This window comes from Amblyraja radiata, chromosome 10 (assembly GCF_010909765.2).
Source record: "Amblyraja radiata isolate CabotCenter1 chromosome 10, sAmbRad1.1.pri, whole genome shotgun sequence".
Taxonomy (NCBI): domain Eukaryota; kingdom Metazoa; phylum Chordata; class Chondrichthyes; order Rajiformes; family Rajidae; genus Amblyraja; species Amblyraja radiata.
In genome coordinates, this window is record NC_045965.1 from 69,460,327 (window position 1) to 69,486,480 (window position 26,154).

Sequence of the window (26,154 nt, forward strand, 5' to 3'; positions counted from 1 at the left end):
GTTTTTATTATTTTAAGTATGTCTTGAATGTTTGTTTTAATGTCTCTTGGTATGTTTTATGTGTTGGAGGGCAGGGGACTGGGGGAAACCTTTTCCAGTCACGTACCTCGATGGAGATGCGATTTTTCTCCGTCTCGTATCCCCGTCCCCCCTGCGGCCTACAACATGGATTGGTGCGTCCTTTCCTGGAGACCGGCCCGGAGCTTCAAGCCGCGGGCGCGGAGCGGACTTACCATCGCCGAGCCTGGGATCTTTTGCCGAGGATCGCCAGTGTTGGACCTCCAACCGCGGGGCCTGTAGATGTTATCACCGTGAAGCCCGCGGTCTCCGGTGAGAAGTGGCTAACTCGGGAGCTCCGTTCAAAGGCCCCGACCACGAGTGAACAAAGGAGGAAGATGACTGAAATTTAATGCCTTCCATCACAGTGAGGAATGTTGATTCCACTGTGGTGGATGTTTATGTTAAACTATATTTTGTGTGCTGTGTGTATTTTTGCTTTTTACTTAGTATGGCTGTATGGTGACTCAAATTTCACTGTACCTTAATTGGTACAAATGTGACCATTACATTGAATCTTGAATCTTGTGCATCTTTCAAAAGAGTCAATAGTCACGAGTGTTTTATTGTCATACGTCCCAGATAGAACAATGAAATTCTTACTTGCTGCAGCACAACACAATATGTAAACATAGTATGATATGATAAACGAGAGAGAAATCATACACACATATACACATACTCAAAAAACAAACAAAACAGTGCAACAATAATAATAATAGTCTATTGTAGTTCAGAGCCTCACATTTATTGGGACATGCACCACTTGAGGTAGAGTGGAATTTGATTTACCATGCACCCACACAATCAAATAGAGCACAATGCACAATAGAATATAACATAAACATCCAGCACAGTGGAATCAACATTCTTCACTGTGGTGGAAGGCAATAACTTTGTCAGTCCTCCTCCTTTGTTCATCTGTGGTCAGGGCCATGAACCATCCGCAGTCGCCACTACGGACGGCCCGACGTACAGGCTCTCTCGTCGGGATGGTCGAAACTCCGACGTCGGGATGGACGGACACTCCGCGGCTTGGAGGTCCCGAATCGGCCGCTTCTTACTGGAGACCGGGGCTTCATGATGTTATAGGCCGCAGGCCGGCGGTTGGAGCTCTTAAAGTCCACACCGCGCCCGCGGCTGGAAGCTCTGCAGACCGCGGCTTCAGTATGTTGTAGTCCCGCGGGCCAGCGATCGGAGCACTTCTAGGGATCCCCGGCAAAGGATCGCCCGCTCTGCGATGGATAGTCCGTGCTGCGCCCGCTGCTGAAGCTCGGGACCCGACTCCGGGAGAGGCCGCACCAATCCAAGTTGATAGGCCGTGAGGGAGGGCGAAATGCAACTAGGAGAAAAGTCGCATTCCACCGAGGTAAGTGACTAAAAAACAGTTTCCCCCAATTCCCGCTCCCCCCCCCCCCCCCCCCCCCCCCACACTAAAACACACTAAAACACACTTTTAGACTAAAAAAAAGTGGAAAGGCACCGACGCTACCTGTTGTACGAAACTTTCTGCAGTCCTTCCCGCACCCGGACGTTCAAGTTGCCGAACCAGGCCACGATGCAGCTAGTTAGCATGCACTCTTCTGTGCACTTGTAGAAGTTCCAGCAAATCCTCTTTGACATACCGACTCTCTGTAATCTTCTCAGGAAGTAGAGTCGCTGATGTGCCTTCTTTATAATTGCATCAGTGTGCTGGGACCAGGAAAGATCTTCGGAAATGTGCACACCCAGGAATTTGAAGCTTTTGACTCTCTCCATCATCGTCCCGTTGATATAAACAGGATTGTGGGTCCTCATCCTTTCTCTTCCAAAGTCCACAATCAGTTCCTTGGTGTTACTGATGTTGAGAGCCAGGTTATTGTGCTGGCACCATTTGGTCAGTCGGTCGATCTCACTTCTATACACTGACTCATCACCATCTGTAATTCGTCCCACAACAATGGTGTCGTCAGCGAACTTAACGATGAAGTTCGCACTATGTCCGGCTACGCAGTCATGAAGTTAGGGTGAGTATAGCAGGTGGCTGAACCCGCAGCCTTGAGATCCTCCCGTGCTGATTGTTATCGAGGATGACATATTTCCACCAATACGGACAGACTGTGGTCTGTGAATGAGGAAGTTGAGGATCCAATTACAGAGGGATGCGCAGAGACCCAGTTCTGAGAGCTTGGTAACCAGCTTGGAGTTCATGGTATTGAATGCCGAGCTGTAATCAATAAACAACAGCCTGACGTAAGTGTTTTTGTTGTCCAGAGCGGAGTGGAGAGCCAGCGAGATCGCATCCTCCGTTGATCTGTTGTGGCGGTAAGCGAACTGCAGTGGGTCCAGGTTCTTGTCGAGGTAGGAGTTGATGTGCACCATAACCAACTTCTCAAAGCACTTCACCACCACAGGCGTTAGTGCCACTGGTCGATAGTCATTGAGGCACGTCACCTTACTCTTCTTGGGCACCGGTATAATTGATGCCCTTTTAAAGCAGGTGGGGACCTCAGACTTCAGAAGTGAGAGGTTGAAAATGTCCGTAAAAACTCCAGCCTGTTGGTCTGCACAGGTTTTTAGAACACGCCCGGGTATACCATCAGGTCCAGGCACTTTTTGAGGGTTCACCCCTCTGAAGGATCTTTTGACGTCGACCTCCGTGACTGTGACTAATATCACCAGGGCGAATGGGGGCTCGGGAAGGCACATCAGTGTTCTCCTTATCAAAGCGGGCGTAAGACGCATTGAGCACCTCTTGATTTTGCCTTGTAGGAGGTGATGGCATTCAAGCCCTGCCACGGTTGCTGAACATCCGTCTCATCCTCCAGCTTAGAGTGGAAGTCCCTTTTGGCCTTTTTGATGGCCTTACTGTAATGATAAGACACAAACACACACTAAGATACAACACATGTTTATTAAATAACTTACAGCATAGGATCTGCATACGTTACAGCTCCGAGCTGCTACTTCTACTAGCTAGCGTTAGCGAACTCTTGATTCTATAAAGCACATACTAGGCGGAGCTACTACTAACAAGCACTACTAACAAGCCAATCCACATCTTCCCTAGTAGAAATAAAAAAGCATCAGTGGCTAAGCAATATAGGCGGAACGTTGAGAATACATTTGCAAAGTTACACAAAATCACCATATCTAACGGGTGGCTCCAGAGAATACAGATCTAGTTTGTGGAGCCTGTCTTCATTACTTTCTGCCCTGTATCATCCTGGTGAATCTCTCCATAGAGTCATAGAGTGATACAGCGTGGAAACAGGCCCGTCGGCCCAACATGCTCACACCACCCAACATGTCCCAGCTACACTAGTCCCACCTGCCCGCGTTTGGTCCATATCCCTCTTCACCTGTCCTATCCATGTACCTGTCTAACTGTTTCTTAAACATTGGTATATTCCCTGCGTCAACTACCTCCTCTGGCAGCTTGTTCCATACACGCACCACCGTTTATATGAAAAGGGTATCCCTCAGATTCCTATTAAATCTTTTTCCCCTTCACCTTAAATCTATGTACTCAGGTCCTGGATTCACCTACTCTGGGCAAGAGACTCTGTGCATCTACCCAATCTATTCCTCTCATGATTTTATACGCCTCGATAAGATCATCCCTCATCCTCCTGTGCCCCAAGGAAAAGAGACCCAACCTACTCAACCTCTCCCTGTAGCACAGACCTTCTAGTCCTGGCAACATCCTCGTAAATCTTTTCTGTACCCATCCAGCTTGATAACAACTTTCCTATAACATGGTGCCCAGAACTGAACACAATACTCAAAATAGACACAAAAAGCTGGAGTAACTCAGCGGGAGGGGCAGCATCTCTGGCGAGAAGCAATAGACCATTCTTCAGACTATCTTGACCCGAAACGTCACCTATTCCTTCTCTCCAGAGATGCTGCCTGTCCCGCTGAGTTACTCCAGCATTTTGTGTCTACCAGTTTAAACCAGCATCTGCAGTTCCTTCCTACACAATACTCTAAATGCAGCTTCACCAACGTCTTATACAACTGCAGCATGACCTCCCAACTTCTACCGTCAAAGGTTAAAGTTAATCTTTTCTTGCTCTCGTAAAATACTGAGAACTGAACAGAGAGCTCAGCTGGGATCTGACCTAGAGCAAAACCTCACTCCCTCTGCATTTCATTCCTGACTCTCTAAGATCGAGGGCAGCCAGCCCCCTGTAGACCTTTTAAAGTGGAAGTTTGGAAGATCAGAGACACAACACAATACTCCAACAAGGACTGAGCCAGGATTTCATAACAATTCAACATGACCTCCGTGCCTTAGTACTCCCTGCTTGTGAATCCCAGAGCCCCCTCTGCTTCACTAACCACTCTTTCGCCGTCACTTTTAAAGACAGGTTCATGTTTATTATGGTCATGTAAAGTGAAAGGCTTTTGTGTGCATTCTATCCAATCAAATCAGATTTACAGTACATGACTGATGAGCGTTTGTCAGCACTGGGCCTGCACTCTCTGGAGTTTAGAAGAATGAGGGGGGACCTCATTGAAACTTACACAGTATGTGAATAGGAAGGAGATGAGGAGGAATTTCTTCAGTCAAAGGGTGGTGAATCTGTGGAATTCTTTGCCACAGACGGATGTGGAGGTCAAGTCAGTGGATATCTTTAAGGCAGAGATAGATGGATTATTGATAAGTACGGGTGTCAGGGGTTATGGAGAGAAGGCAGGGGAATGGGGTTAGGAGGGAGAGATAGATCAACCATGATTGATTGGCAATGTAGACTTGATGGGCCGAATGGCCTAATTCTACTATTCCTTATGACATTATGACTACAATCAAGGCAAACACAAGTATAAAATGTAAAGCGAGGGGAAATATCCTAGCGTGCAAAATATAGTTTCTCAGCATTGTAGAGAGAATCTTGTTAGTACAGCTAGAAATAGTATAGATTTGCCAGTGGAAAAGAACTTCAAAAGAGTGGGATGTTTGTAGTCAAGAGTTTAGGAAAGAACTGTAGATGCTGGAAAAATCGAAGGTAGACAAAAATGCTGGAGAAACACAGCGGGTGAGGCAGCATCTATGGAGCAAAGGAATAGGTGACGTTTCGGGTCGAGATCCGAAACCACCTATTTCTTCGCTCCATAGATGCTGCCTCACCCATTGAGTTTCTCCAGCATTTTTGTCTACCGTAGAGTCAAGAGTGTTTAGTTTAGAGATACAGCGCTGAAACAGGCCCTTCGGCCCTCCGACCAGTGATCCCCAAACATTAACACTATCCTACACACACGCACTAGGGACAATTTACATTTACACCAAGCCAATTAACCTACAAACCTGTACGTCTTTGGAGTGTGGGAGGAAAGCGAAGATCTCAGAGAAAAACCATGCTGTCACGGGGAGAACGTGTAAACTCCGTACAGACAGCACCTGTAGTAGGGATGGACCCCGGGTTTCTGGCGCTGTGAGGCAGCAGCTCTACCCGCTGCACCACCGTGTCGCCCAATTGTTTAGGAAGGATGCTGCCTGACCCGCTGAGTTACTCCAGCACTCTGTGAAACGTCACCTATCTATGTTCTCCACAGATGCTGCCTGACCAGCTGAGTTACTCCAGCACTCTGTGAAACGTCACCTATCCATGTTCTCCACAGATGCTGCCTGACCCGCTGAGTTACTCCAGCACTCTGTGAAACGTCACCTATCTATGTTCTCCACAGATGCTGCCTGACCAGCTGAGTCACTCCAGCACTCTGTGAAACGTCACCTATCTATGTTCTCCACAGATGCTGCCTGACCAGCTGAGTTACTCCAGCACTCTGTGAAACGTCACCTATCCATGTTCTCCACAGATGCTGCCTGACCAGCTGAGTTACTCCAGCACTCTGTGAAAGGTCACCTATCCATGTTCTCCACAGATGCTGCCTGACCCGCTGAGTTACTCCAGCACTCTGTGAAACGTCACCTATCCATGTTCTCCACAGATGCTGCCTGACCCGCTGAGTTACTCCAGCACTCTGTGAAACTGCACCTATCCATGTTCTCCACAGTCAGTGGATATTTTTAAGACAGAGGTAGATAGATTCTTGATTAGTACGGGTGTCAGGGGTTATGAGGAGAAGGAGAATGGGGTTAGGAGGGAGAGATAGATCAACCACGATTGAATGACAGAGTAGACTTGATGGGCCGAATGGCCTAATTCTACTCCTATCACTTATGACCTTTGCACAGTTATGTGGATAGGGAAGGTCAAGAGTGATACGGGCCAAATGTGGACAGGTGGGGCTAGTTCAGTTAGGGAAGTTGGTCAGCATGGTTGAGTTGGGCCGAAGGGCCTGTTTCGATGCCGTGTGTCTCTGATTCCTCCTGTCGCTTGTCTAAGTCTTTTTGCTTTCCCTGTAAGAGCCTTGTGTCTCCACAGATGTCGTCAGAGCTGAAGCGATTGGTGGACAACACACACCTGGTGTCCCCTTCAATCTCGTTGATCTTGTCGTGTGGGGAGATGGAGCACATTAGCAAGGAGAAGAAACTGAAGGAGATTATGGTGGTGAACATGTCGGCATGTTACCTGATCAACATGGGCTACTTGACCAACTGCTCCGCTCTGCGTGTCTGCATTCTGCCCAGGAATTACATCTCCAAGATGGATGCTCTCTCAAACTGTCCCAATCTAATCAAGCTGGATCTCCATAGCAACCATGTAAGTGAGGCAGGATGTGTGATCTCCGTATAACCCAGTGGTACCGTCACAAAGCTGACGCTGCCAATCAGTGTCCTCAATCTTTGATGTTTAGTTTAGAGATACAGCGCAGAAACAGGCCCTTCGGCCCACCAAGTCCGCGCCGACCAGCGATCCCCGCACACTAACACTATCCTACACACACTAGGGACAATTTACAATTATACCAAGACAATTAGCCTACAAACCTGCACGTCTTTGGAGCGCCCGGAGAAAACCCACGCAGCAGCCCATCCAGCTACCAACAATCTACGGAGAGAGGGAGTCTCCATGTTTTCCAAGTCAAAGGCAGAGATTGATAGATTGTTGATTAGTGCGGGTGTCAGGGGTTATGGGGAGAAGGCAGGAGAATGGGGTTAGGAGGGAGAAATAGATCAGCCATGATTGGATGGAGGAGTAGACTTGATGGGCCGAATGGCCTAATTCTGCTGCTATCACTTATGAACATGATTATGTCTGTGCTGTAGCAAGGATGTGATTAAGCTTGAAAGAGTGCGGAGTAGGATGTTCCCTAGACCTTGAGGGCCTGAGCTACAGGGAAAGGTGGGGCAGGCTAGGACTTTATTCCTTGGAGCGCAGGAGGATGAGGGGTGATTTTATAGAGCTGTATAAAATCATGGCTGAATGGATAGGGTGAATGCACAGAGTATTCTACCGAGAGTAGGGTTATCTAGACCCAGAGGATGCAGCTTTAAGGTGAGAGGGACAAATGTTAATCGGAAACCTGAGGGGCAACTTTTGAATTGAATTGAATAAATGTTATTAGCCAAGTATGTAAACATACAAGGAATTTGCCTTGGTGCTCCGCTCGCAAGTAACAATACGATATACAGTAGACAATTAAAAATAAAACATAATTTAAACATGTGAAGAATGAAATAAAATACCAGAGCACAAGAGTGTTGTGGGTGTACGGAACGAGCTGCCGGAGAAAGTAGTTGAGGCAGGTACTATAACAAGACATTTGGACAGGTACGTGGACAGGAAAGGTTTGGAGGGATATGGGCCAAATGTGGGCGGATGGTGTCGATGGAGCATCTGGGTTGTCATGGGCAAGTTGGGCCGAAGGGCCTGTTTCCATGCTGCATGTCCCCTCTACTCTAAGGTCCACAGCACTTGATCAGCAGCCCATAGAATATCTGCAGACTGGCACTGCAGGGTGAAGAGGAGAGAGAGTTGCTCCCAGACTCTGTAGGACTCGGGGATTTAAACCCTGGCCTCCTTCCACCCACCTGCATTATCTGGGGATGTTTTGAATGTCGATCGGCCGGGTGGAAGGGGGAATTGAGACCAATTATCTTTGTGTAACCCCACACCACCCTTTTGTTTTCTTGCACCCCCCCCTCCCCCGGCCTATTGACTGCTGCACACCCATTCACCACTATCCCTATCCCCCCCTCCCACCACCTTCCCCCACACCCACTCCCCTCCCTCTGGTTTTACATTTCACTCTTATCAACATCCTTTTGTATCCTACAGCCACTGTACTTCTGTACATATTCAGTTTTAGTTTATTGTCACGTGTAGTGAGGTACAGTGAAAAGCTTTTGTTTCATGTTAACCAGTCAGCGGCAAGACTGGATAAGTCTGAAGAAGGGTCTCTACCCGAATCGTCACCCATTCCTTCTGTACAGAGATGCTGCCTGTCCCGCTGAGTTACTCCAGCACTCTGTGAAACGTCACCTATCCATGTTCTCCACAGATGCTGCCTGACCCGCTGAGTTACTCCAGCACTCTGTGAAACGTCACCTATCTATGTTCTCCACAGATGCTGCCTGACCCGCTGAGTTACTCCAGCACTCTGTGAAACGTCACCTATCCATGTTCTCCACAGATGCTGCCTGACCCGCTGAGTTACTCCAGCACTGTGTGAAACGTCACCTATCCATGTTCTCCACAGATGCTGCCTGACCCGCTGAGTTACTCCAGCACTCTGTGAAACGTCACCTATCTATGTTCTCCACAGATGCTGCCTGACCCGCTGAGTTACTCCAGCACTCTGTGAATAGTCACCTATCCATGTTCTCCACAGATGCTGCCTGACCCGCTGAGTTACTCCAGCACTCTGTGATCTCTGACACATTCCAGCATCTGCAGGACTTTGTGACTGGTCTGTCCTTGTGTAAAGGTGACTCTCATGAATAATACAAATGCCGCATGAATATTGGATTGAACACAAACAGGCCGCCTGCTCTGATTAACCCTCTCCCCGCTCGCTGCGTCCTCTAGTCCTGCACTTCTCAACCTATCACAGCAGCTTTTTATTTTTTTCCTTCATGTGTTTATTAACTTGACTTAAAGATTTTCCTGTGGATAGTTATTGGGCTAGAATGCAGAGATGTGAATGATTGATGCTGGGACGTGGGAATCTCACTGCAGCAGTTGGTGAATTTTAGTTCATTAACTAAATCTGGAATGAGAAAAGGCAAATGCCAGTGATGGTGACCCTGAAACCTGTTACAAAAACTCACTGAGTCCCCTCACCTCCCACAGAGAAGGCAACTGTGTCTGTCTGTGACTCCGGGCCAGGGCCACTATGTGACAATTATAGGCTGCATACAGTGGACCTCAGTCACTGCCCTACAGTCAAGTCAAGTCAAGTACAGTAGATAGAGGGGTCCTTCTGCTGCTGGATATGGGGGGCAGGGTGTGGTGGAGACGCCCCTGAAAATAAGTGAAGGGATTCCACGCTGCCCTTTCATTCCCACTCCTCCCATTCCCACTACCTTTCCCACCTCCCCACCATTCCCACTGCCCTTTCATTTCCACTCCTCCCGTTCCCACTTCCATTCCCACTGCCCTTTCATTCCCACTGCCCTTTCATTCCCACTCCCTTTTCATTCCCACCTCCCCTCCATTCCCACTGCCCTTTCATTCCCACTCCTCCCATTCCCACTCCCTTTTCATTCCCACTCCAACTGCCCTTTCATTCCCACTCCTCCCATTCCCACTCCCTTTTCATTCCCACCTCCCCTCCATTCCCACTGCCCTTTCATTCCCATCTCCCTTCCATTCGTGCTGACTTACCTTTCCCCACAGAATGACTTTGCCTCACTAACCTACTAACTCTACAAGGATAGAACATGTTTGGAGGGACATGGAAAACATGCTGCCAGGTGGGACTAGTGTAGCTGGGACGTGTTGGCCGGTGTGGGCAAGTTGGGCTGAAGGGCCTGTTTCCACACTGTATCACTGTGTGACTCTGACGGCCTGTCTCTGTTTCTGCACCCTCTCTCTCTCAGATTACCGAGATCCCAGACGAGTTCTTCTGGAGGGAGATGAAGTGTCTGGAGGTGCTGTATCTCCACAACAACATCATTGGTGACATGTGCAGCATCGAGGCACTGAGCGGCTGCCCACAGCTCACCGTGCTGACCCTGTACGACACCCCCATCAGCCTGGTGCCAAAGTATCGCCACTTTGTCGTCAACAGCATCTGGAGCCTGAAAGCGCTGGACAACTTTGTCATTGCCGACGAGGAACTGATGGAGGATGAGCTGGACAGCAGCCATTACCGTGCTCACAGTCACCAGTTCCTCATTTATCCTCCAATACCTCCACAGGTTAGTTACCCATGTTGACAGGGAAGAAACTTCCATTTCCACATCAAATTACAAGGAAAATGCAAAATAGACAAAGACAATAGGTGCAGGAGTAGTCCACTTGGCCCTTCCAGTCAGTACCCTGTTCCTGCCTTCTCCCCAAATCCCCTGACTCCGCTATCTTTAAGAGCCCTATCTAGCTCTCTCTTGAAAGTATCCAGAGAACCGGCCTCCACCGCCCTCTGGGGCGGAGAATTCCACAGACTCACAACTCTCTGTGAGAAAAAGTGTTTCCTCGTCTCCGTTCTAAATGGCTTACCCCTTATTCTTAAACAGTGGCCCCTGGTTCTGGACTCCCCCAACATCGGGAACATGTTTCCTGCCTCTAGCGCAGTGGTTCCCAACCTTTTTTTGGCCATGCCCCACCTAATCACCTCTAAAATCCTGATGCCCCCCCCCCCCATGTGGTGATGTATAATTCTTATCATTCAAAAAGTGAACTCCGTTTCAGCTGAAGAAGCTTAAAACGCCAATACCTTGGTTTAAACAAGCTTCAAAAGAAATATGATAATAAAAGAGTATTCACAGGTAATAAAGGGAGAGAAAATTTCTATATTAGAATATTGAAATATTTGTGGATTGGCTCAATTGCCCCCCTTAAAAATCAAATTGCCCCCCTGTGGGGCGTACGCCCCACGTTGGGAACCACTGCTCTAGCGTGTTCAAGCCCTTAACAATCTTATATGTTTCAATGAGATACCCTCTCATCCTTCTAAACTCCAGTATTATGATAATTATTATGATTATGAATGTTTCGGGTCGGGACCTTCCTTAGTCTGACATCTTGGGAGATTCAAGAACCTGATGGGGGGGGGTTGTGGGAAAGTATCTGTTCCTGAACCTGGTGCTGTGGCCTTGAGGTTTGTGTACCTCCTGCCCGGCGGCTGCAGTGAGAAGAGGGCAGGGCCAGGATGGTGGGGGTCCGTGATGAGAGATGCCGCCTTCTTGATGTCGATGTTCTCCATGGTAGGGAGGCTGAGTCCACCCCTCACCACAGCCTCTTGCCTTCCTGTGCATTGGAATAGGTGAACCAGTCAGTGATGCAAGCAGTCTGGGTCCTTCCCGAATAAATTTCAAGATCCTCCTTCATGTCTACAAAGCCCTTAACGGGCTTGCCCCCACCTACATCAAAAGTCTGCTTACCCACCACACCACCTCCAGGTCCCTCAGATCGGCCGACTTGGGGTTACTGAACATCCCGCGGTCCAGGCATAAGCTCAGGGGTAACCGCGGCCTTTGCGGTTGCAGCTCCTAGACTGTGGAACAGCAGCATCCCTCTTCCCATCAGAACTGCCCCCTCCATCGACTTCTTTAAGTCGAGACTTAAAACTCATCTTTACTCTCAAGCCTTTCTTGACATCCTCTGAGTGAGGGCTACATGTATATATTTATGTATGTACTTAATCTATGAACCACTGTTGTGTAACGTTAGTACCTCCACCAATGTAAAGCACTTTGGTCAACGAGAGTTGTTTTTTAAATGTGTTATAGAAATAAAAGTGACTTGACTTGACTTGACTTCCCTTAGTGCAGCCCTAGCTAGGGCTTTGCCTCTTTGACCAACTGGCGAACAGGAACAAGTTTCTAATTTCTATCTCAAGTCTCCTCGATTGTTTCCCATGAAACTGTAACTGATGTTGTGCTAGCGATGGTATTTGATGCAATGTTGTTGATGCTGTACGTGTCAACCTGGGCTCCCTGGCGGATCTGCCTGCACCAGCCGCTGATACTCTGACCTCTCCCGCAGATCTCCACCTGGCGCAGTGAGCTGGACAACGTCCAAAAGCTGGTGGGCATCATCAACAACATCCTTGCCCATCACTCCCCTGTGCACATCATTCAGCGCTGGGTCCGTGGCCACCTCACCAGGAAGAAGCTGGGGTAGGTGTACATTACCTTGTCATGCAATCTTTAACTTGCTTTGCTTCAACACCCAGTAGCGGTAGAGCTACTGCCTCACAGAGCCAGAAACCTACAGGTGCTCAGCTGTACAGAGTTTGCATGTTCACCCCGTGGGTTTTCTCCGAGATCTTCAGTTTCCTCCCACACTCCAAAGACGTGCAGGTTTGTAGGTTAATTGGCTTGGTATCAGTATAAATTGTCCCCAGTGTGTGTAGGGTAGTGTTAATGTGCGGGGATCGCTGCTCGGCACGGACTCGGTGGGCCGAAGGGCCTGTTTCTGCACTGTATCTCTAAACTAAACTAAACAGTTGAGTGGAAATAAGTAACTGCAGATAAGTCAGCGGGTTTAGTACGGGTGCAACTACGCTACAGGAGGCGCTGGAGAGGGTCAGGTGAAGGGTTCCTGTTGTCAGAGTCCAAAGATGTGTCCTCAATGGTGGAACAATGAGAACCCCAGATACCGCCAACAATGGCTCGAACTAGGGCGTCACGGTGGTGCAGCGGGTAGAGCTGCTGCCTCACAGAGCCAGAGATCCAGGTTCTATCCTGACTATGGGTGCTGTCTGTACGGAGTTTACACAATCTCCCAATCACCTGCGTGGGTTTTCTCCGGATGCTCCGGTTTCCTCCAAAGACGTGCAGATTTGGAGGTTAATTGGCTTTGGTAAAAATTGAATATTATCCCCAGTGTGTAGGAAAGAACTGCAGATGCTGGTTTAAATCGAAGATAGACACAAATCTATGAACCACTGTTGTATAACGTTAGTACCTCGACCAATGTAAAGCACTTTGGTCAACGAGAGTTGTTTTTTAAATGTGCTATAGAAATAAAAGTGACTTGACTTGACTTGACAAAATGTTGGAGTAACTCAGCGGGACAGGCAGCATCTCTGGAGAGAAGGAATGGGTGATGTTTCAGGTCTGAGGAAGGGTTTCGACCCGAAATGTCACCCATTCCTTCTCTCCAGAGATGCTGCCTGTCCCGCTGAGTTACTCCAGCATTTTGTGTCTACCTAGTGTGTAAGATATAGTTAGTGTACGGCGTGGACGCGAGGGGCCAAAGAGTTGGTTTCCACTCTGTATCTCTGAGCTGCACTAAACTGGAAGATGGGTTTCATACAGCAGCCGGAGCAGTAGTGGGGTCAGGGACAATCTGAAGCTGGTGAGTCTGGAATTCTCTGCCCCTGAGGATAGTGGAGTCCAGATCATCATGTTAATAAATCATAGCAGCTGAATGAGGCCATTCGGCCCATCGAGTCAACTCCACCATTCTATCATGGCTGATCTATCTCTCCCTCCTAACCCCATTCTCCAGCCTTCTCCCCATAACCCCTGACACCCGCACTAATCAACATACTCTTCTCCTCTTCTACTTCCACATAACTTGCAATCCTTTGAACTTTTAAATATTTATCTATCTCATATCTAATCTAATGGATGTAATTAGGTTAACGTATGATGAGTGCTAGTCGGCACTGGGCCTGTACTCACTGGTTTAGAAGGATGAGGGGTGTAATATTCCGGACGGCAGAATGAATAACAATTTACACGCAGGTTGCCTGGATCACGAGAGAGAGATTTATTACCCAACATTCCCTACTAATATACAACACCAACTCATTAACACATACATGAATGAATACATTACACAGCGCTCCTTTTTTTAAGTATTAAATCTAAGTACTCAGTTACCATTTTGTTGTTGTGATACTTGATTTAAACCCGTTTTCATGAAATTCTAAATGATTACATAATATATTTATTTTACATATCTACACATTTTCGTTTTGCTTATCCAGTGAGTTACTTAACTTACAAACCTAACCTAACTACTGGTTTACGGATCCTGCCTGATCATCTAACAGTAACACGTGTAACAGGTTTAGGTTGTGACTCGACTGTAGGCTTGTTTGGCTCTGTTTTAGTACTCTGACTTTGACCAGAGGAATCTTGTTTCTTTGTCTGTACTACCTGAACTTTGTTTTTTCAATCACAGTGGTCTCTTCCAACTCACTTTCAGATAAAAACTCAGGGATTAGGACTTCATGCTCAGTTTTTGATTCATCTTTGGCTGGAATCATTTGATCAACATGAACACTTTTGATCCAATCTCTAACTTCAACTAAGTATCTTTTTGTTCCACACACTTCCACCTTTTCCCAACATCCCATTTGTCTCAACTGGACTTGTTGGGAGGACTGAGAACATGAACCTGCTCATCTGGCTTGAAGTACCTCTCCTTTTTGTGGGAGTCCATATGGCGTTTTTGACCACTGTTTTTGCTCAACTCTCACGGCCAAATTGGGTTGAACTGGACAGGCATATTCTTAGCCTTCTCTTCATCAACAGTTCTGCAGGTGAGTGACCTGTTGTGTGTTGTGTGGTTCTGTACTTCAGCAAGAAACTAGCCAAATGATGTTTCATGCTGAGCTTTGAATTACCCTGCAAAACCTGTTTCTTGAGAGCATCTTTGACAACTCTAACAGACCTTTCTACCGCCCCATTGGAGGCTGGATGGTATGGGGAAATAAGTGTGTGTTTACACCATTCCACTGCTTGAACTCTTTGAACCGTTCTGAACGGAACTGAGGCCCGTTATCAGAAACATGTTCTTCCGGTAAACCATGGCATGCAAAAATTGATCTCAACTCATCTATGGTACACTCAGTAGTAGTGCCTGACCCCATATGCTTAACCTCAATCCATTTGGAATGACTACCTACTAGTACCAGAAAGTGATCATTACCCTTTTCACAAAAATCTGCATGAACTCTCTGAAAAGGTCTACTTGGCCATGACCAGGGTTGCAGTGGTGTTTTTGGTGGTTTACTCCGGCAATTTTGGCAGACGCTACATTTGCTCACCAGTGACTCGATGTCACTGTCAATACCAGGCCAATACACAAAACTTCCGGCAATTGTCTTCATGCTTACTATGCCAGGATGTTCGGCATGAAGTTCATTCATAATTTTGTTTCTCAAAGACTCTGGTACAACCACTCTGTAACCCCACTTAATGCATCCCTGCTCACATGATAATTCATGGCGAGGCTTCAGCTCTGAGTTCAGAACCGAGTTCAATCCACCATCGATTTCAGTCCAACCGTTCAATGTCTGTTCATAGACCCACTTCAGCACAGTGTGTTTCTCTGTTTCTGCTGCAATTTTTGTTGCAGTCACTGGAAAGTCTTCATCTACAACTTGCAGTGTGTACATTGAGTTCTCACTTCCCACGTCAGAGTTCTCATGGGGCAACCGGGACAACGCATCTGCAACTGCGTTGTACTTGGAGCTTCTGTACTCCACATTGTAGTCATACTGGGACAGTAAAATTGCCCAGCCCTGCATCCTTGATGCCGCCATGGAAGGTATAGCCGACTTGGGACCAAGTATCACTAATAGTGGCTTGTGATCAAGATTCAAGATTCAAGAGATTCAAGAGATTCAAGAGAGTTTATTGTCATGTGTCCCAGATAGGACAATGAAATTCTTGCTTTGCTTCAGCACAACAGAATATAGTCGGCATAAATAAATACAGAACAGATCAGTGTGTCCATACACTATTGAATATATATATACACACATAAATAAGCCGATAAAGTGCAATGGGCTATTAATGTTCAGAGTTTTGTTTGAGTTGAGTTTAATAGCCTGATGGCTGTGGGGATGCAGCTATTCCTGAACCTGGATGTTAAAGATTTCAGGCTCCTGTACCTTCTACCTGAAGGTAGCGAGGAGATGAGTGTGTGGCCAGGATGGTGTGGGTCCTTGATGATGCTGCCAGCCTTTTTTAGGCAGTGACTGCGATAGATCCCCTCGATGGTGGGGAGGTCAGAGCCGATGATGGACTGGGCAGTGTTTACAACTTTTTGCAGTCTACCCCTGCACCTATTTTCTATGTTTCTATAATGCCATCTCCATTGTGTTAGCAATCTTGCATGTTTTCTCGAATGTAAGATCTGGAGTGTTCATGAGTTTGGACTGAATTTGTTCATCCATTAGACCACAAACAAATCTTTTGCGTAGAGCGGGTCCGAAAAAGGTTCCAAAAGTTACACCAGGTGCAAAGTTAAGTTTTTCAAGGCAACAATGTACTCATTGATTGTCTCATTCTGCTTCTGGTTTCTAGTGCTAAATTTATAGCTTTCTGCAATTTCCAGAGGCTTTGGGTTGAAGTGCTCCTCCAACTTCTTCATAATGTTATTGAATGGCACGTCTTTTGCCTTTATTGTCCCGGTGTACTTTCGAGTTCATTTTAAGACTCTTTTATTTGTTTTTAAATCTTTAAATGGCCTCGCCCCGCCTTACCTCTCTGAGCTGCTTCATCCCTACGCTCCTGCTCGGTGCCTCAGGTCAGCTGATCAGCTGCTCCTGGAGGTACCGAGGTCTAAGCGGAAGCTCAGAGGGGATAGAGCCTTCTCTGTTGCTGCTCCGACATTATGGAACACTCTGCCGTTGCACATCAGACAGGCCCCCTCACTGTCCATCTTCAAAACCAATCTTGAAACCCATTTCTATTCCTTGGCTTTTGACCCTGCATGAGACTTTGCTCCTGTTTTAGTGCTTTTAATGGGTTTTTTTAATTGTTTTTACTCTCTCTTTTAATGTTTTTATTGTCGTGTAATAATTTTTTGTCCATGATTAGTCATGTACAGCACTTTGTTGCAACAGTGGTTGTTTTTAAAGTGCTCTATAAATAAAGTTATTATTATTATTATTATTTATGGGCGCAAGGAGATTCACGAGTGTGCCGTACACTTCAGGACCGATCTCCGTGAGCAGAATCACTTTCATGCGTTCGCAAACGGCCTTATTTGTTTCAGCCACTATCTCTCCTTCAGCACTAATCTCCAATATATTGTTTGCCGTGAAAAACATGTTTGCTCTCTCCATATAGGAGCTGAACGGCTCGCTACTCTTGTCAAAAGTGCCAAGGTTTCTAATGTAGCCCGTGGATGCTGCCATCATGTCCTTCTCTTTTTTTCCAAGTCCGTTCGAAAACCCCGATTTCCTGTCTGTTCTGGTGTAACAATTCATCTAAAACTTAGCTGTACAAATGCTATTCAGCTTGAGGAACTTGACAAAAATGGTATACACTCCCAAGGACAACATCTTGCCACGGAGACACAACATAGAGATAGCCTGACAAACTCTCGGCGATTTGTCCAGCTGCTGTTTTAAACTACAGTGCCCTGCATAGAAGGATCTGCGGGCTATCGTGTCCAGCTCACAAACAACTGCGACACAACTCAGTATCTACTGTTTAAACTGTTAAACAATACTGCATGTTGCAAAACAGTCCTGAACTGTATTTAAAGGATGAGTTCACAAACTCTATCCCATCCTCGTCACCAATTTTGTTATATCCCGGACGGCAGAATGAATACCAACTTACACGCAGGTTGCCTGGATCACGAGAGAGAGATTTATTCCCCAACATTCCCTGCTTATATACAACACCATTAACATATATTACACGGGGGGACCTCATTGAAACTTCCCGACTAGTGAAAGGCCTGGATAAAGTGGATGTGGGGAGGATGTTTCCAGTTAGATGTAATGATATCGCATCACTATCTGGAGAGAAGTACTAGCATGGATAGAAGTACTAGCATGGGTAGAAGTACTAGCACGGAGAGAAGTACTAGCATGGATAGAAGTACTAGCATGGAGAGTACTAGTTTGGATAGAAGTACTAGCATGGATAGAAGTACTAGCATGGATAGCAGTACTAGCATGGATAGCAGTACTAGCATGGATAGAAGTACTAGCATGGAGAGTACTAGTCCGGATAGAAGTACTAGCATGGATAGAAGTACTAGCATGGAGAGAAGTACTAGCATGGAGAGAAGTACTAGCATGGATAGAAGTACTAGCATGGAGAGTACTAGCATGGATTAGTACTAGCATGGATAGAAGTACTTGCATGGATAGAAGTACTAGCACAGAGAGAAGTATTAGCATGGAGAGAAGTACTTGCATGGATAGAAGTACTAGCATGGATAGAAGTACTAGCATGGATAGAAGTACTAGCATGGGTAGAAGTACTAGCATGGAGAGAAGTACTAGCATGGAGAGAAGTACTAGCATGGAGAGAAGTACTAGCATGGATAGAAGTACTAGCATGGAGAGTACTAGCATGGATTAGAAGTACTAGAATGGAGAGTACTCGCATGGATAGAGGTACTAGCATGGAGAGAAGTACTAGCATGGATAGAAGTACTAGCATGGAGAGTACTAGCATGGAGAGAAGTACTAGCATGGAGAGAAGTACTAGCATGGATAGAAGTACTAGCATGGAGAGTACTAGCATGGAGAGAAGTACTAGCATGGAGAGAAGTACTAGCATGGATAGAAGTACTAGCATGGAGAGAAGTACTAGCATGGATAGAAGTACTAGCATGGAGAGAAGTACTAGCATGGATAGAAGTACTAGCATGGAGAGTACTAGCATGGATTAGAAGTACTAGAATGGAGAGTACTCGCATGGATAGAGGTACTAGCATGGAGAGAAGTACTAGCATGGATAGAAGTACTAGCATGGAGAGTACTAGCATGGAGAGAAGTACTAGCATGGAGAGTACTAGCATGGATAGAAGTACTAGCATGGATAGAAGTACTAGCATGGATAGAAGTATTAGCATGGAGAGTACTAGCATGGAGAGAAGTACTAGCATGGATAGAAGTACTCGCATGGATAGAAGTACTAGCATGGAGAGAAGTACTAGCATGGATAGAAGTACTAGCATGGAGAGAAGTACTAGCATGGAGAGTACTAGCATGGAGAGAAGTACTAGCATGGATAGAAGTACTCGCATGGATAGAAGTACTAGCATGGAGAGAAGTACTGGCATGGAGAGTACTAGCATGGAGAGAAGTACTAGCATGGAGAGTACTAGCATGGAGAGAAGTACTAGCATGGAGAGTACTAGCATGGATAGAAGTACTCGCATGGATAGAAGTACTAGCATGGATAGAAGTACTAGCATGGATAGAAGTACTAGCATGGATAGTACTAGCATGGATTAGAAGTGCTAGCATGGGTAGAAGTACTAGCATGGAGAGAAGTACTAGCATGGATAGAAGTACTAGCATGGAGAGTACTAGCATGGAGAGAAGTACTAGCATGGATAGAAATACTAGCATGGAGAGAAGTACTAGCATGGAGAGAAGTACTAGCATGGATAGAGGTACGAGCATGGAGAGAGGTACTAGCATGGATAGAAGTACTAGCATGGATAGAAGTACTAGCATGGAGAGTACTAGCATGGAGAGAAGTACTAGCATGGAGAGAAGTACTAGCATGGATAGAAGTACTAGCATGGATAGAAGTACTAGCATGGATAGAAGTACTAGCATGGAGAGTACTAGCATGGAGAGAAGTACTAGCATGGAGAGAAGTACTAGCATGGATAGAAGTACTAGCATGGATAGAAGTACTAGCATGGAGAGAAGTACTAGCATGGATAGAAGTACTAGCATTGAGAGAAGCACTAGCATGGAGAGAAGTACTAGCATGGAGAGAAGTACTAGCATGGAGAGAAGTACTAGCATGGAGAGAAGGTTGGCTGAACGGCAGAGAGCAAAGAGTGGGAATACTGGCTTTTAGCTGGTTGGCTGCAGGTGACCAGTGGTGTTCTGTTGGGGTCTATAGGGTTCTGTAGGGGTCGGTTCTGTAGGGGTCGGTGCTGTGGCCGCTGTTCACGTTGTATTAGGATGAGGAAATTGAAGGCTTTGTGGACAGGTTTGTGGATGATACGAATATAGGAGGAGGAGTTAGTGTGGAGAGAGCAGGGACTCTGCAGAAGGACTTGGACGGTTGGGAGAGCGGTCACAGCCTTTAATAAGGAGATGAGGAGGAATTTCTTTAGTCAGAGGGTGGTGAATCTGTGGAATTATTTGCCACAGACCGCTGTGGAGGCCACAAGGCAGTGGATATTTCTAAGGCAGAGATAGATAGATTCTTGATCAGTACGGGTGTCAGGGGTTATGGGGAGAAGGCAGGAGAATGGGGTTAGGAGGGAGAGATAGATCAGCCATGATTGGATGGCAGAGTGGCCTTAGAAACATAGAAACATAGACAATATGTGCAGGAGGAGGCCATTCGGCCGTTCGAGCCAGCACCGCCATTCAATATGATCATGGCTGATCATCCACAATCAGTACCCCGTTCCTGCCTTCTCCCCATATCCCTTGATTCCTTTAGCCCCAAGAGCTAAATCTAACTCTCCTTGAAAACATCCAGTGAATTGGCCTCCACTGCCTTATGTGGCAGAGAATTCCACAGATTCACAATTCTCTGGGTGAAAACTTTTTTGCTCATCCCAATCCTAAATGGCCGACCCCTTATTCTTGATGGGCCAACTGGCCTAATTCTACTCCTATGACCTTAGGACACCTCTAACAGGACTGTGTGTTGTTTATTGTCCAAAGACAGTGTCATCTGAAGCCTCGGTTGTCAACAGAGCCGCACGTGTCAGAGGCTGACGTGCTGTGCCACAGGGGGATCCACATGTTGGAGGATGGCAGGGTGTGGGTGAGTCTGCCCAGCACAGAGACAGGCCCTTCAGCCCAACCCGCTCCTACTGACCCATCTACACCATTTATAGAGTGACCCAGCACAGAGACAGGCCCTTCAGCCCAACCCACCCCTACTGCCCCATCTACACCAGTCACGGAGACAGGCCCTTCAGCCCAACCCACCCCTACTGCCCCATCTACACCATTTATAGAGTGACCCAGCACGGAGACAGGCCCTTCAGCCCAACCTGCCCCTACTGCCCCATCTACACCATTTATAGAGTGACCCAGCACGGAGACAGGCCCTTCAGCCCAACCTGCCCCTACTGCCCCATCTACACCATTTATAGAGTGACCCAGCACGGAGACAGGCCCTTCAGCCCAACCCACCCCTACTGACCCATCTACACCAGTCCCAGAGTCACAGAGACAGGCCCTTCAACCCAACAACCCCTACTGTCCAACGTGCCAATCTACACTACTCCCACCTGCCCACCCCAACCAACATGCCCCATCTACACTAGTCCCAGAGCGACCCAGCATGGAGACAGGCCCATTAGCCCAACCCACCCCTACTGACCAGCGTGCCCCATCTACACTAGTCCCAGAGTGACCCAGCATGGAGACAGGCCCTTCAGCCCAACCTACTCCTACTGACCCAGCTACACTAGTCCCAGAGTGACCCAGCATGGAGACAGGCCCTTCAGCCCAACCCACCCCTACTGACCCATCTACACTAGTCCCAGAGTCACAGAGACAGGCCCTTCAGTCCATCCCACCCCTACTGACCAACATGCCCCATCTACACTAGTCCCAGTCATGGAAACAGGCCCTTCAGCCCAACTCACCCAAACTGACCAACATGCCCCAACTACACTAGTCCCACCTGCCCGACCAACATGCCCCATCTACACTAGTCCCACCTGCCTGCGTTTGGTCCATATCCCTCTAAACCTGTCCTATCCAAGTACCTGTCTAATTTAGTTATAGTATGTGCCTCAACTACCTCCTCTGGCTGCTCCTATCCTAACCATATACTTGCCTAAATGTTACTTAAACACTGTTAGTTCCTGCCTCAACTATCTCCATTCCATGCACCCACCACCCTTTGTGTAAAAAGATTGCCTCTCAGGTTCCTATTAAATCGTTCCCCCCTCACCTTGAACCTATGTCCTCTGGTCCTTGATTGCCTTACTCTGGGTAAAAGACTCTGTGCGTTCACCCTATGGTCCAGAGGAGGCTTAGTGTGTAGGATAGTGCTAGTGTGTGGGGATCGCTGGTCGGTGCGGACTCGGTGGGCTGAAGGGCCTGTTTCTGCGCTGTATCTCTAAACTCAACTCTCTGCTGGTGATTCCAGGTAGAGGAGGCCAGTACCAACTCAGACGGACAGTGCAACGCCCTCCAGTTACAGATTGACCTCAACAAACTGCAGGCCGCAGTGCTGGAGGTAGGCACACCTGGACAGGTAGACCCCCATCCGGGACGCACCCTCCCCCCCCCCCCCCTCACCTGGGACAACCTGACCTGACCTCAACAAACTGCAGGCCACAGTGCTGGAGTTAGACTGGCTTCAGCTGCACACCTGGACAGGTAGACCCCCCACCCTGGACGCACCCCCCCCCCTCACCTGGGACAACCTCACCCTCCACACTACATCCATTCCTCCTTCCCGCTCACCTCAACCAACCCAGCCCAGTTCCCCCCCTCCCGGTTTGAGCGGTCAGTCCACTGTCCTGCCCTGTGTCACAAGTGATAGGAGCAGAATTAGGCCATTCGGCACATCAAGTCTACTCCGCCATTTAATCATGGCTGATCTATCTCTCCCTCCTAGCCCCATTCTCCTGCCTTCTCCCCATAACCCAGGAGGCTTGTATACAAACACAGGGATGTAATGTTGAGGCTCTATAAGGCGCTGGTCAGGCCGCATTTGGAATATTGTGAGCAATTTTATGCCCCATATCTGAGGAAGGATGTGCCGGTTCTAGAGAGGGTCCAGAAGAGGTTTACAAGAATGATCCCAGGAATGAGTGGGTTAACATATGATGATTGTCGGCACTGGGCCTGTACTCGCTGGAGTTTAGAAGAATGAGGGGGGACCTCATTTAAATGGACAGAATAGTGAAAGGCCTGGATAGAGTGGATGTGGAGAGGATGTTTCTAGTGCGAGAGTCTAGGGACAGAGGGCACAGCCTCAGAATTAAAGGACGTTCTTTTATGAAGGAGATGAGGAGGAATTTCTTTAGCCAGAGGGTGGTGAATCTGTGGAATTCTTTGCCACAGACGGCTGTGGAGGCCACAAGTCAGTGGATATTTTTAATGCAGAGATAGACAGATTCTTGATTAGTGCGGGTGTCAGGGGTTATGGGGAGAAGGCAGGAGAATGGGGTTAGGAGGGAGAGATAGATCAGCCATGATTGAATGGTGGAGTAGACTCGATTGGCTGAATTCTACTACTATTCCTTCTGACCTAATGATCCCACACTCCCCCCTCCCTGACTGGCCAACACGCCCTGTCCCTCTGCCCCCTGGACCCTGTGACGGATTCTCTCGCCATCTGGGCAGAAGTTTAAACAAGTCCTGAAGAGGAAAGCGATGATTGACACAAAGTGTTGGAGTAACTCTGGGAGTGCCGGGGCTCTATTCCTTGGAGCGCAGGAAGATGGAGTCATGTTGGTGAGACCGCATTTAGGATATTGTGGACACAAAATTCTGGAGTAACTCAGCGGGTCAGGCAGCATCTCTGGAGAGAAGGAATGGGTGACGTTTCGGGTCGAGACCCTTCTTCAAACTGATGTCAGGGGAGGGGGCGGGACAAAGATAGAATGCACTCGGAGATTGAATGTAGGGGACAGAGAAGATTTACAAGGATGTTGCCAGGACTAGAGGGTGTGAGCTATAGGGAGAGGTTGAGTAGGCTGGGTCTCTATTCCCTGGAGCGCAGGAGGATGAGGGGAGATCTTATAGAGGTGTACAAAATCATGAGAGGAATAGATCAGGTAGAAGCACGGAGTCTCTTGCCCAGAGTAGGGGAATCGAGGACCAGAGGACATGGGTTTAAGGTGAAGGGGAAAAGATTTAATAGGAATCTGAGGTGTAACTTTTCCACACAGAGGGTGGCGGATGTATGGAACAAGCTGCCAGAGGAGGTAGTTGAGGCTGGGACTATCCCATCGTTTAAGAAACAGACAGGTACATGGATAGGACAGATTTGGAGGGATATGGACCAAGCACAGGCAGGTGGGACTAGTGTAGCTGGGACATTGTTGGCCAGTGTGGGCAAGTTGGGCCGAAGGGCCTGTTTCCACACTGTGACACTATCTAACTCAGAGGGTCAGGCAGCATCTCTGGGGAAAAAGGATGGATGGCGTTTCAGGTCAGAACGCTTCTTTAGACCCAGCACTTTGTGCCTATCCTCGATGCTGCCTGTCCCACTGAGTTACTCCAGCACTTTGTGCCTATCCTCGATGCTGCCTGTCCCACTGAGTTACTCCAGCACTTTTTGTCTATCTTCGGTGTAAACCAGCATCTGCAGTTCCTTCCCACCTGTTGCGATTCTGCTGTTGGAATAACTAAAGACTCACACTGTGTTTAAGGTCCAAAGACTTTATTTACGTTACAGCATAGGTGACTTCATACTAGCACGTTACTCTATAAGTGTGAGAACAAGGCAGGGAAGCTTTCTGTTAAACTAGTGGGCGTGGCTACAAAGTATGACTCATAACATGAGTGACACTGATCTATATCCTCCCTCTTTAGAATTCAATGTCAGTACAAAACCATTGACTAAATAAGGCATGCATAGCAATTGATAATAAACTGGAGGAAAGTCAAACATACCCGGGTACCTCACGGTGGGCTTGCAAACACGACCAGCACGTGTGGGATAAAGACCATCTCCGTGTTTCCCCACCGGGGACAGAGCCAGTGGCTTCACAGGTGACGGGGACTGAATCAGCATTCCCGGTGATGAACCAGGGGACTGTGGCATAGGCGGAGGGGGCATCACCACTGGCAGAGCAGCCGTTGCAGGAGTGGGTTGTTGTGCTGGTACAGGTGGGCCAATGCCACTGGATACAGACGGAAGTACACTTGTACGGTCGGGATAATACGGAGGTGGAGCTGGCTCGTTCACAGGCAGGAGATGTTGTCTGTTACGCCTGTAGGTGCCGCCATCAACACTGACCAAATATGAGCGTGGCTCAGAAGCAGTTCCAGAAATTACACCGATACCACCTTTGTCAGTTTGCAAACGAACCACCTGCCCCTTGGTTAACAGTGGCAGTGGCCTACTTGTTTTGTCATACCATTGTTTTTGAATGTCACGCTTTTGTTGTAGCCTGGACTGGACTTCCGATGGTGGAAGCACCTGAGGGATCAATCCCTGATCCACCACAGGCACCGTGGCTCGGGTCTGCCTTGACAATAAACGTTGAGCAGGTGAACCCAAAATGGGGTCGCGGGAGATGTTGAGTAGATCCAGGAATACGTCGGAATTAGCTCTGCATGAATGTTCCATGAGCTGTTTGGCACTCTTGACAGCCGGCTCAGCTAGTCCATTCAACTGTGGATATTCAGGGCTGCTGGTAATGTGGTGAAAATTCCAGCGTGCAGCAAATTCCCTGAAGTGTTGGCTGGTAAATTGACTGCCGTTATCAGTTAACAGTATAACCGGAGATCCGTGGACTGAAAAATGGCGAGATAGCTTCGAAACCACCCCACGGCTGCTAAGAAAATCAATGTCAAACCATCCTGAGTACGAGTCGACGAGTACCAGGTACTGCTTGCCATGCCAATCAAATATGTCAGCTGCCACTGTAGACCACGGGAGGGCAGGAACCGGATGTGTAAGAAGTGGTTGCTTTTGTTGGTGAGGAGCCAAGCTGTTACACACTGCACAGGACACCACATTCTCGATGATGTATTCGCCCATGACAGGACAGTAAAACATGCTTCTTGCCCGTAGGACAGTAGCTTCAGTGCCTGGGTGCCCTGCGTGGACAGCGTTAAAATACTTGCTGTGCAGCGAAGCAGGGAACCACTGCCTTGTGTCCTTTTAAGACGAAGCCTTCCTGCAGCACTAGCTCATCACGGAAGGCAAAGAAAGGCCAGACTGGCAGCGGAAAGTTGTAGTGTTTGTCTGGCCAGCCGCGCTTAATGACAGAGGCAAGCGACTGTAGAGTACTGTCAGCAGCGGTGAGGGCAGCTAAATCCTCCATACAGGACGAGGGGATAAAAGACACGGTCATTAGGATAAAGTCATCCTCCGGCGAGGACGGACTCTCACAGATCTTCCGTGGTGCGCGCGAGAGAGAGTGTCAGCCAGGTGCATATCCTTACCACCTTTGTAGGTCAGAACAATGTCATATTTTTGAAGTTGCAGCAACA

General features: G+C 47.8%; 1 protein-coding gene across 2 annotated transcripts in view; it reads left to right on the top strand.

Annotated features, from left to right (window-relative positions):
- LOC116978083 (leucine-rich repeat and IQ domain-containing protein 3-like) overlaps positions 1-26,154 on the top strand; it is a 35,267-nt gene that overhangs the window by 3,254 nt on the left and 5,859 nt on the right. The window contains exons 2-6 of one of the 2 annotated variants that reach the window (XM_033029107.1): positions 6,429-6,707; positions 9,989-10,309; positions 12,096-12,229; positions 20,683-20,785; positions 22,127-22,216. In XM_033029107.1, coding sequence (XP_032884998.1) covers positions 6,429-6,707; positions 9,989-10,309; positions 12,096-12,229; positions 20,683-20,785; positions 22,127-22,216 — 927 coding nt within the window. The remainder of the gene's footprint in view (positions 1-6,428; positions 6,708-9,988; positions 10,310-12,095; positions 12,230-20,682; positions 20,786-22,126; positions 22,217-26,154) is intronic. The other variant, XM_033029108.1, reaches the window with a different exon arrangement.